This window comes from Sinohyriopsis cumingii, unplaced genomic scaffold (assembly GCF_028554795.1).
Source record: "Sinohyriopsis cumingii isolate HCF-2022 unplaced genomic scaffold, ASM2855479v2 utg001938l, whole genome shotgun sequence".
In the NCBI taxonomy this organism is placed as follows: Eukaryota; Metazoa; Mollusca; class Bivalvia; order Unionida; family Unionidae; genus Sinohyriopsis; species Sinohyriopsis cumingii.
Genome location: NW_028316086.1, coordinates 323,027 through 333,927, shown reverse-complemented (window position 1 = coordinate 333,927; position 10,901 = coordinate 323,027). Strand labels below are relative to the sequence as shown.

General features: G+C 33.5%; 1 protein-coding gene across 1 annotated transcript; it reads left to right on the top strand.

Moving 5' to 3' along the window:
* The first annotated feature begins 4,057 nt into the window (after window positions 1–4,057).
* LOC149771351 (serine-enriched protein-like) lies at window positions 4,058–10,552 on the top strand. The gene is made up of 4 exons (XM_089948563.1): window positions 4,058–5,761; window positions 7,288–7,535; window positions 8,371–8,531; window positions 10,250–10,552. The coding sequence occupies exons 1-4, from the start codon at window positions 5,538–5,540 to the stop codon at window positions 10,355–10,357; spliced, it is 741 nt and encodes a 246-aa protein (XP_089804689.1). The 5' UTR covers window positions 4,058–5,537; the 3' UTR covers window positions 10,358–10,552.
* The last annotated feature ends 349 nt before the right edge of the window (window positions 10,553–10,901 follow it).

The window sequence follows — 10,901 nt, the reverse complement described above, 5'->3', positions numbered from 1 at the left end:
GAGTCGGTGTTTACTGGCAAGATGATGGGTGCCATTTATCCAACGACCCGAGTTCGAATCTTCATAAAGTACTGTGTGTGATTTGGTTCCATTATCTGAACTGTGCCTTATTTTAATCATTACATACATTTGCATTTAACATTGTTTTAAGCAATACTTTATCAAGAAAATTCTGTTATAAGTATATGAAGGTATCTTAATCACATATAATGAATTTATACTTGAAAGTGTGTATGTGTGGATGGAGGAAGATGAGAGCTGTATTTTGCCTATGTGACTTCGAAAGATAATTAGACAGATGGCCGTTCTTACAGTGAAATATAAGAAAAGAAACATAAACATAATTGTACACAGATACAAGCAGAATTTAAAATTTGAGCTACATTTCAGCCAAAGATAATTTAGGGAATAAAATGATAATTAGGTACATAAGACACCATTGGGTTGCTTGTTGTACAATTTTCTTAACAGCGTTTAAAATATCGAGGTGATTTTCTGATTGTGTGACAACAAAGACGCCAAAGAATCCATTTGAATAGCTATGTTCAACATCAAGACCAGTATATGAAAACTAATCATTTATTGGTTGGAAATGTAACAAGACGCCATATTTGCGTATTCACCAAAGAGTGTGTTACATATTAGAAATGAAAAATCATCAGCTTGAAAGATTTAAGTTGATGGCATTTGTCTATATGTCCATGTTGTTCAGCTCTGTTAGTTTCATATTCTTAATTTGCACACATTTAAATGCTCATATCATTTGTTAAATCAGCAAAATAATTTTCCTTCTCATTTGAGATCTTAGATCACGAAAACACTCAGCCATCCTTTGCTTTTTTAATGTTATGAATGAACAGAATTTATTCTTTCATTTTTTTTATTAATTCGTTCTTGATTTTTGGCCACAACAATAACTCTGTAATAACATAAAAGGGGACATTTAAAAAGTATGGCAGCTGGAGAGAATAAACATTATGGGCACTAATGACAGAGATTGTCTTGGCTTAAACTCTTGTGGAAGAAGGTAGTAATTAAGTATGTCTATATATTGTGACATTTACTTGCGTTCTGATTGTTATTAATTAAAATGTCTAGAATACACAATGTTCTTGTCTTATCTTCACACTACAGACAAAGATTTAAATAATAAAGCATCTTTAAACAACAAACGCAGTCAAATCCATTGAAGACAGACAATATCAAAACCAATAATTTGATTCTACATGTCAAATTGGAACTCTCCACTTAAAAACATTTAATATTCAAAAACCATTGCCTCGTTTGACAATGTTTAAAAGCTCGACATAAGAAATGGGATACAAGAGACCCAATTTGTTGTAGAAACAACACTGGCACAGGCCACCACCCCCATAAAGAAAGCTATGTGTGTTGAGCCTTTCCGATTTTGTCTCTTCCGAACTATTAGTTTAAGCCATATTTATTGAAACAACTCTGTCAAATGCTATTAACAACTCTGTCAAATGCTATTAACAACTCTGTCAAATGCTATTAACAACTCTGTCAAATGCTATTAACAACTCTGTCAAATGCTATTACAAACATACGATTTGAGGGATTCAGTAGAACGCATAAGCATATGAGCACTGTCTCACCAACAAGAAGAAATATATAACATCAAAGATCTCGATGCCGGTACAAATGGTTTTACAGAAAACATGCATACACTTAAATAAAAATCATAACAATGAATACAAAATAATTAATTGCGATTAAATTGGCTGTGAGCTTAGTCAATTACGTAAATCTCTTAGTCAACCCTAATATAATGTTGCACAGCTGAAAATAGTTGTGTGTTGTTTTCTCAGTTAACATGGTTGCCGAATTATAATGTTTGACTCATAAGAGCGAAAAGGGGGGGGGGGGTATATATAGGATTTGATCTCTGAGATTTGAATATTTGGAACAGTCTAAAAGAAGGTGTCTTGCATTCTCAATTCACCGCAGGAGAATACTTATTATTAGATGCATGATTCGAATATAAATGGTAATTTAGGTTACTACAATTTTTTCGTAGCTTAGTATGCATGATATGAGACCACCGTATTAGTAACGTGTAATGACTTCTTTAATAGGGTTTAAAATTATGCATTGAAGTGTTGTTTCTTACTTCAACAGGTAACAAGTTCCATATTTGAATCGTACCAGGTATAAATGAATTGTAGAATAAGGTCGTTCTACAGATGGGGGTCGAAGAGCGTTTGAAGATCGAATGGAGTAGGTCTCATGTTCTGTAGATTATGGTCCAGTCGAGTCTTGAAGATATGCGAGAGATAGTGCGTGGCAAGTTTTAAATAACTGAAGTAGTTTATGCTTACAGACTTAGACTTTCCAAGCTAGTCTCATGGTACAACTGTGAAGGAGATACACTCTTGGTCATCTCCTCAACGTTTATTTTTCCTACGATGGTCTTTATCGTGCATTATCCAAAATGTCATCAGCGTAGTAAAATATTGAAATAATATCAGATTTATGTATTCTGTCCAAAGATATTCGATCTAGCTTGACTTTGAGACTTTTTCAACAATTTAATTTCTCCCAGGCTTTGTCGGAAATGTATTTAATATGTGCATGCCAAGTGGTGGCATCAAGGGATAATATAACGCCCATGTGTTTGTGCTGCGAAACCTCTTATAGATTTGTTTTGGCCATGCATAATATAGGATGGTGGTTCTGGTTCCGTCTTGTCTCGGTTAAATGTAACTAAGAGACGTCTTGACTATTTAAGTATCTTTTGAATATTAGTATTTAAGATTTCACCAGCTGCAACCTGGTTATCATCTATTATATATAATGCTGTATCGTCAGCAAAAAGTCTGATTTATGATTCTATATTCTCAACATTATCATTGATGATGAAGATTACAAATAACAGTGGTCCCAAAATAGAACCCTGGGGGACTCTGAGGATTTAGAATTTATGATAAGTCTTTGTCTCCTTTACAGTAAATAACTTTAAAACCGTAATAACAGATTTATATGAATACCAATACTTTTTAATTCTGAGAGCAAACCTTTGTGCCAAACTCTGTCAAAAGCCTTGCTTATATCGAAGAAGACGGTTCTAATCTCCTATCCTTGGTCTAGCGAAGAACAAATTGTATTGTAAATGTCAGTTAACTGATGTGTTGTCGAATCACCCTGTGAAAAACCTGACTGATTTAGTGAAACTATATCCTGCTGCACACTATAATTGTTTAAATATTTAAATACACACTTTAAAAAAAAAAAAAAAAAAATTCAGATAAAGTACATAATACAGATATAGGACGATAGTTTTACTCAGTGGTTTCAAAAACTTTCTTATGCACCGGCACTACCTTTACTAGTGAGCAGTGATGTTGAAACACTGAAGTTTGCGAGGAGATATTGAATAAGCGGCAGAGTGGATATTTAATTGACAGTTCAATTTTTTGCAGCAATTTAGGGTGTAGTAAGTCCGGGCCACATGCTTCGATGGATTTCAAACTACTAAGACAGTATAAACATCATCCTCTGTTATTTCAATCTCATCAAGTGGGGGATATGTTAAATCTCGTAGAAATAAATTGTGAATTTGTGGTAAATTTTCGTTTTGTATAGTTGACTGCTCACAAAAGAATCATTGAAAACGTTTGCCTTTTCTCCGTCTTCACTTACAACCTTATCACTCACACTCAAATACTCGCAAGATTTCATTTTTGACTTTCCTTGAATTTCTCTAATTATTTTCCACCAGTATTTTGGTTTCCATATGAAGATCCGATTTTTGCCATCAGACTGTTGTAATAATTACATTTAGGCTTCCTAATCTCGTTAATAACCATGTTCCTCTTGTGTCAATAGAGAAACCATTGCCTTGGATTTTGTGCACGTTTCGTTTGGTCATACAATCGTTTCATCTGCCTTATAAGTTTCCTAATTTCATTATGCATCCAAGGTGGATCGTTTGGCGAATAATAAATAACACGCTTGTATGGTACACATTTACTTAATGCGTCTTGGATGATATCTCTAAAATTCTCAACAATGGTATTGACATTAAAATCGATGTTCCAAGCGAAAGACGCGAGTATTGAATTCAAAAGAGTATAACTCCCTTGGCCCTATAACCAGATTTCTGTTTCATAACACGGTAATTTTGTGATGGTGAATTTAAAGGTAGATTGTATAGGACAGTGGTAACGAACTACGTCAGCGTGAATCGGGGCCAAAACATTGGCAGATTATACGAAGTCAGGGCTTGATAAAAAATAAGATCAATCATGGTCTCAGAATGTTCTGTAAAATTTGTAGGGTTGGTTATTAACTCGTGAAGAACATCTGATTTGCACAACAATGAAATTGTATTATTTGGAAGTAGGCAGTTTAAAATCTCCCATTAAAATTATATAGTCAGGGTTAATTGATTAGGCTTTCAGTTAATTAGACAAAATACATTGTATATTGACCACAAAAGGCACGCAAACTTTTAAACTATCCTCAACGTTCTGTTTATTCTTTATTTCTCTCACGAGTCTTAGTGTCGGTACTGAAATACTCAAACACCTACCTGATAAAAGAACATCGTTATTTTAGTTAGATAAATCGCGCCAGAATAAAATGTACACAATATTTTTAAGTACATGATTTTGACTTTATTTATGCATCATATATATATTTAAATATCTAGTACAAAATTTACAACGAAACTTCACTAGTTTGGCTAATTGGTACCCCCAGACATGACCACCATAGGCGACAAAAACTTAACTAAATCAATGAACTTGTCACTACACTGTCAGTACAACTGAGCAAAAGGTATGACTCTTTCATCTGTGAATGAACATTACTTGAGTGAAAGGCTTTCATTTCTGGGCGTCGTTTAATGAACAGTTCATGCTTTGAATGTCACGCGTACATTAATTAAAATAATAGTATTTCAGTTAACAGACTCCGAACAACGTGGTCACTCAAACATGATGACAGAATAAGAGTGCCATTTTAAGACACGGGGCATCAAATGATCTGTTCAGGTAGAATTAGATATATAAGCATACAGGGAAAGGTAAATGACTTTTCTCCGTAAAACATCTAAGTCACAGAAAAGCAAATAATTCATTTATAGCAATGGATGGAACGCATTGTCTTAATCAATGTTTTATTGAAACACCACCTAGAATCTACTCCAATACAGGTACGCATCTTTCTCTCTCTCTCTCTCTCTCTCTCTCTCTCTCAAGTTTCTTTTGTGTTTTGTTTTGATCTGTTTTTGTTGATGCCACACCCTTACACGTAGAACTAAGATATTGTTTAAGCAAACGTAGTTTGTTATAATAGGAGCTTTGTCTAAACTAAACACGAGAAAGGCCTCTATATTTGATTTCATTTATTTAAAATGAAAGTCAATTCTCTCTCTCTCTCTCTCTCTCTGTCTCTCTCTCTCTCTCTCTCTCTCTCTCCGTCCATACATACACACATAAACGCAGTTAACTATTTTTAATTGATAATTATTTTTACTAAATCTTTAAGAAGCAGAGAAGAGGGAGGGAGGTAACATGTTTACATGTCATTATTGTTTTACCACTTGTTTGTTCCGTCTTTATCCAGAATTTTATGATTCCCGAGAGTCGTCATCCATGGTTCTAAAGGACACACTCCGTCTGAGTGATGACATGAGATACATAATCTCCGTTCCTGAGCTTTGTGACGTCATCTTTCTTGTTGGGCCACAACGGATGCCTGTCTATAGTTTAAGGGCAATATTGAGTGCCAGGAGCAGGTAAGGCATTCCTTCTAATCAAAATAAATTTATCGTTTTTCGCATAACGCCATTGTCACAAGTACAAAATGATATAATGAAAATATGAATATGAGGTACGATTATTCCACAAATCTGCAGAATGATAGTAGTCATATCACCACATACATATGACCGAATATATATAATAATAGACTTTGCAGGTTATTTTTCTTTAGTTTGAAGGCATAATAAATATACTGTGCTGTTGTTTTTCTTCTGATCATCTCATCTAAATTTCACGGGATATTTGATGCTATGCATGTGCAACAATTTTCAAATAGTTTAGAATCTATAATCGACAATATGCATTTTATAACATCCACATTAACAAATAGCTCCAATTTTGAAGATTGTCTTTGAAAAGATTGATAAATTTCACAGAACTTAATGAAACTTCTCTGAAACTTTTATATTATTGTATCACCAAATTTCAAATGAATATAGGAAAACTGGCTTGATACACAAATCAGTGGATTCTCAGTGATAGGGATATTCTTCTTTATCAGATTGTAAAAAACGTCTCTCAATTACTTTTGACAAATTCATTTTACTAGAAAACATTACCCCACATAACTGTAATGAGATAAAATTGGATATTATCAGTACGATAAGTTTACATTTCATAGTTTTAAGTCTACCACCGTTTCAAGAGCATTGATATTTGTGATATTTGTCTTATCACAGGTTAACAATAAGACCCCGTTGTACACAAAAAGAGTTCCAGCGTGTCTATTTTACATCATATTTCTAAAACAGCTTCAGCAACAATACACACACCATGACAATAAAGTAACAGAATATTATGTTCTTTGTCAACAAAAATTCATGTTCCATCATTTTCATTGAAATTTAGCCTTGTCTCACTCCAAGTTTACATTCAAAATATTTATTCAGATGTACATGAGAAGTCTTTATAGTCGATTTAATCTCGGAATATATATATATATATATATATATATATATATATATATATATATATATATATATATATATATATATATATATATATATATATATATATATATTAAAGATTGCAATACTAAAATATTATATATTGTTACATAATCAGCCCAGACTCACACCTGTTCTTTAGTTATTGTACAGATTCTTTATATTATTTATCAATCTGATCAAAATTACATTTTCCAACATAACAGATATTAGTTTATTAAAAGTAGATGTTTTTCTTTATTTATTCATTTATTTATCTATTATGCACTGATTTTCAGCTATGTCCATATTTCATGTAGGAAAACAATGGTGCCTGTATTGCTTCGCTTTCATTGCGATTCTCTCAATGTTTGAAAAGATTATGTGGCCGTCGAAACGTATTGCTTTGATGAGGATGATTGTATTTTAAGGAGTATTATGGATTAACTAGAATCGATTAGCAGAAAGACATAACATGTTTATCTGCTTATTTATTTGTATGTCCGTCTGTATGTCTTTCTTTCTGTTACATTGTCTCCGTATGCCTAACTAGTGTCTTCCAATCGACATTGCAGAATATTTCATCAGATGATTTTGTCCCACCTGACCAAGCCACAGACGCGTCGAGGCAAGAAATCATATATAAGAAATATCTTGTCCAGCGTTCGGACCATTGCAAGGCGAAGGTCAAGTTATTATCTTGGCCATGACGACGTTACCAAACTTACGATCCCCATCGAGGATTTTGAACCTGAAATTTTTGAACATTTGATGACATACGTTCACGCAGGTACGGTAACCATAGAACCAACAACAGTCGTAGGTAAGCATGAATCATTTCTACATCATGATTATCATCAAAACAGTTTTTATTATTGCTATTCTTATTATTTTAATTATTAACGTAAGCGTGTACGGGACAAAGTTATCACTCGTGCCGACTGCGAGGGCGTCAATATTTTGTTAACGTTTTTTAGTATGGTCAAAATTCCCAAATAGCTATCATACTTGGAATGTAGAATTCAATGTATTCTGGCATTTCGTATTAATTTACTTTTTCCCTCCCTCGGGCGAGGTCAAGGTGAATATGATTTGTAAATGTATCTAATCAGGCAGGGAGGCAGGGGAGAAATATATTCTTATGATTTAAACGTAGTGGTTCATGTCGTGCCTTTGCTGCTGCTACGTCTGCTGCTGTTTCTAGGCGAAAAATTGACGTTACGAACGCAAAAACAAAACAACAAACAAGTGGAATCTGTAGGAACTTATCGTCCGTTCATTCATTTGTACGTTATAAGTGCCGTGCATTGATAGCTGTTCCAACACCTCTTACGGTAGATTATCTTTAAATCTCGGTAATGACAATGTAAAGATGTTCACCATATTTGTAAAAGTCCTGATTCCACATATAGATGTAGGGCGGGGAAGAATACATCAAACAGAAACAAGTTAAGTTGCTGTTTTATCCAGCTTCAGGTATTCATTATATATGTTTAAATCTTCATAAAAAAGTTATCAATTATCATAGGCAAAGCATTGTGTATTGTATCACAAAACATAATTAGTAGGTCGTTTTCTTTGTTAACGAAGATGTATATTGACAATAAACATTTGGTTAATTTGTGATTAATTTATATATTTTATGTTTTACTTGTCAGGTTTGCTTAACGCAGCTCAAGTTTTCGGGTTTTCGCAGCTGTACCGTGCCTGCTTGGACTTTGCTCTCGCTTGTATCCCCGGGCAACGCAGTATGGAGGCTATGTTGATATCAACGACTCATTACTATGGTTTCAAGTCTACAAGACTGTTATTGAAAATGGTAACGTAATATAGACTAAAATCGTTATAGTTACGAAGATATTTAATTCAGCACGAACAGAAAGGTGTGACTTTACTACAACGGATCTAAATGTCAACTTTATATATATATATATATATATATATATATATATATATATATATATATATATATATATATATATATATATATATATATATTCCGTCAAATACATATGGCCTAACAAATCTAGAGAACAATATTTGTATTACTCTGAAAGATGTTTTATTTACCTTACTGCAAGTATAAATGAATGCTCCAACCATGCTCAATCACTATCATTTTATACAATTTTAACGTTTCATCATGGAGTCTTTGCAGCAAATTTTGTGAACATGGCGTGCCTTTTCGATTTTTAAATAACAATGTGACAATGCTGTAATTATTAATGAAATGAATATATCTAAAGTGAACATTTGTAAGGGCCATTGAGTTCCGAATACAGTGCATAATCAACATCATTGTATTTCGAAAATTTTTGAAGTCACTTTTGTGAACATAACATGAAGAGGTTACAGTCACGATTCTAAACTGTAAATACAACACATTTACTAGTAAGAGCGATACAGATTTGAACTGGGTGCATTTCAGTTGCCGAAAAATGGGATTTTCTAATGATTTAACTGAAAATATACTTCACTCAACCGAACCACGATTCTTAACTTCTTACCTAACAGGTGTTAGCTTGGTACTGCAAGGTGTGTTCACACCCCTAAAAACAGGAACACAGCAGATGCAAATAAAGGAAGATGTTATAAGCAAAATTATAGAAGTTGCATGTCCAAACAATAAAAATATAAGTCATACCTGATCTTAATGGCAAACCAGTCAAAAGTGATTTTATGTGAGTTGTAGTATCGGTCAGAGCCATTTTGAGATTGGTTTGGTGTTGGTGTTGGTATTTCAAACTAAAGCAATACATGAATGATTATGTTTTGCCCTGGAAATTGCAGTAAATTACTTTAGTCAAGAACACTACATCGTAACCAACCTGTCGAGTTCTGATGGTAGGATTCGAACCTGTAACTTCCAGGTTGCAAGTCCAGCATGCTAACCACAATGTGCCACCTAAAATCATTTGGAGATCTGGAAAACAATATCTAACTTCCGCCTTCCTGCACTGAAAATGGGGATCAGTCAGATTTGTGTTGCTAAAAGAAGATCTGAAATTGTCACGCAGACTGAAAAATAATCTCCCTCTAAAAAGAAAAACTTTTCTGGCCCAACTGAATCGTCGTTCATGAAAATGAAAAACTCAGTTTCAAAAGGAATTAATGATTGTTATCCTCAAAGGAATACAAGCTTTTAGAACTATGCCTTAATTTGACAAAATAGATAATTAGTAAAAAGAAATTCTCTGAAAAAAATAGGTTTCCATTAGTTAATCTCCACAAGTAGAATACATATGTAACAGACAGTATCCTTTCTAGGAATTTGAACCAAGGCAGACAAACTGATTTGTATGCATCCCAATAATCTCCCATCTTGTTTGAAAGGAAACCAAAAAACCCTTTTTTCACAATTTTGAGTCAATACATGTCAACTAGTCTCACATTGCTAGTACTTTTGTACGTATAGTAATAAACCTTTTCAAATCACCTTTTGGCTCATCCCGTCGATAGCGTATTTACCAAACCTTTGCACATATACAATCTGATTTTATAAATATTTGACTTATAAAAACTTTATTTTATTTTTAGATCAAGAGTTACATCAGTGACTTCCCAGATCTTCTTAACATGAGGTCAAGAAACTTTCGTGACCTCACGGCAAAAGTGCTTTCTGGGACCATAAGTGACAAGGCGTAACGTACCATGAGGACAAGTGCTTTGCTCAGACCAAAAGTGACGAAGCATAACAGACTAAGGCGATAACACTGATGAAACCAGTCCATCTGCAGAACAAAATCCTCCTACATAAAAACTATGAGCATCTGTCAAATTATTTAACTTGCAAACCTGAACCAGTGTTACTTAAATATTCTCCCTCTCTCTCTCTCTCTCTCTCTCATTTCGCCTCAAATTATTTTGCCTGCAAATGACTATGAATTTCAATATTGTAAAACCTTCATGCATTCATGCAAAATCTGATGTAAATTTTGTAAATCAGTGCCACTCGCAGTGTATTTATTGTATATGTTTTTTTCCTAATTTGTTTGCGATACGTGCATGTATATATTTCTCTTTCTGGATGTGTATCTGTGACATGTGAAATATATTTCAAGTAAATCTTTTATCTGCTTTCTGAAATATTAGTATGTTTTGTATGTACATGAAAAATTATTCATCTCTTACCTATTTTAAACCACTTGAATTATTCAGAAAAAAATATTTATACAGCATTTTTCACTCT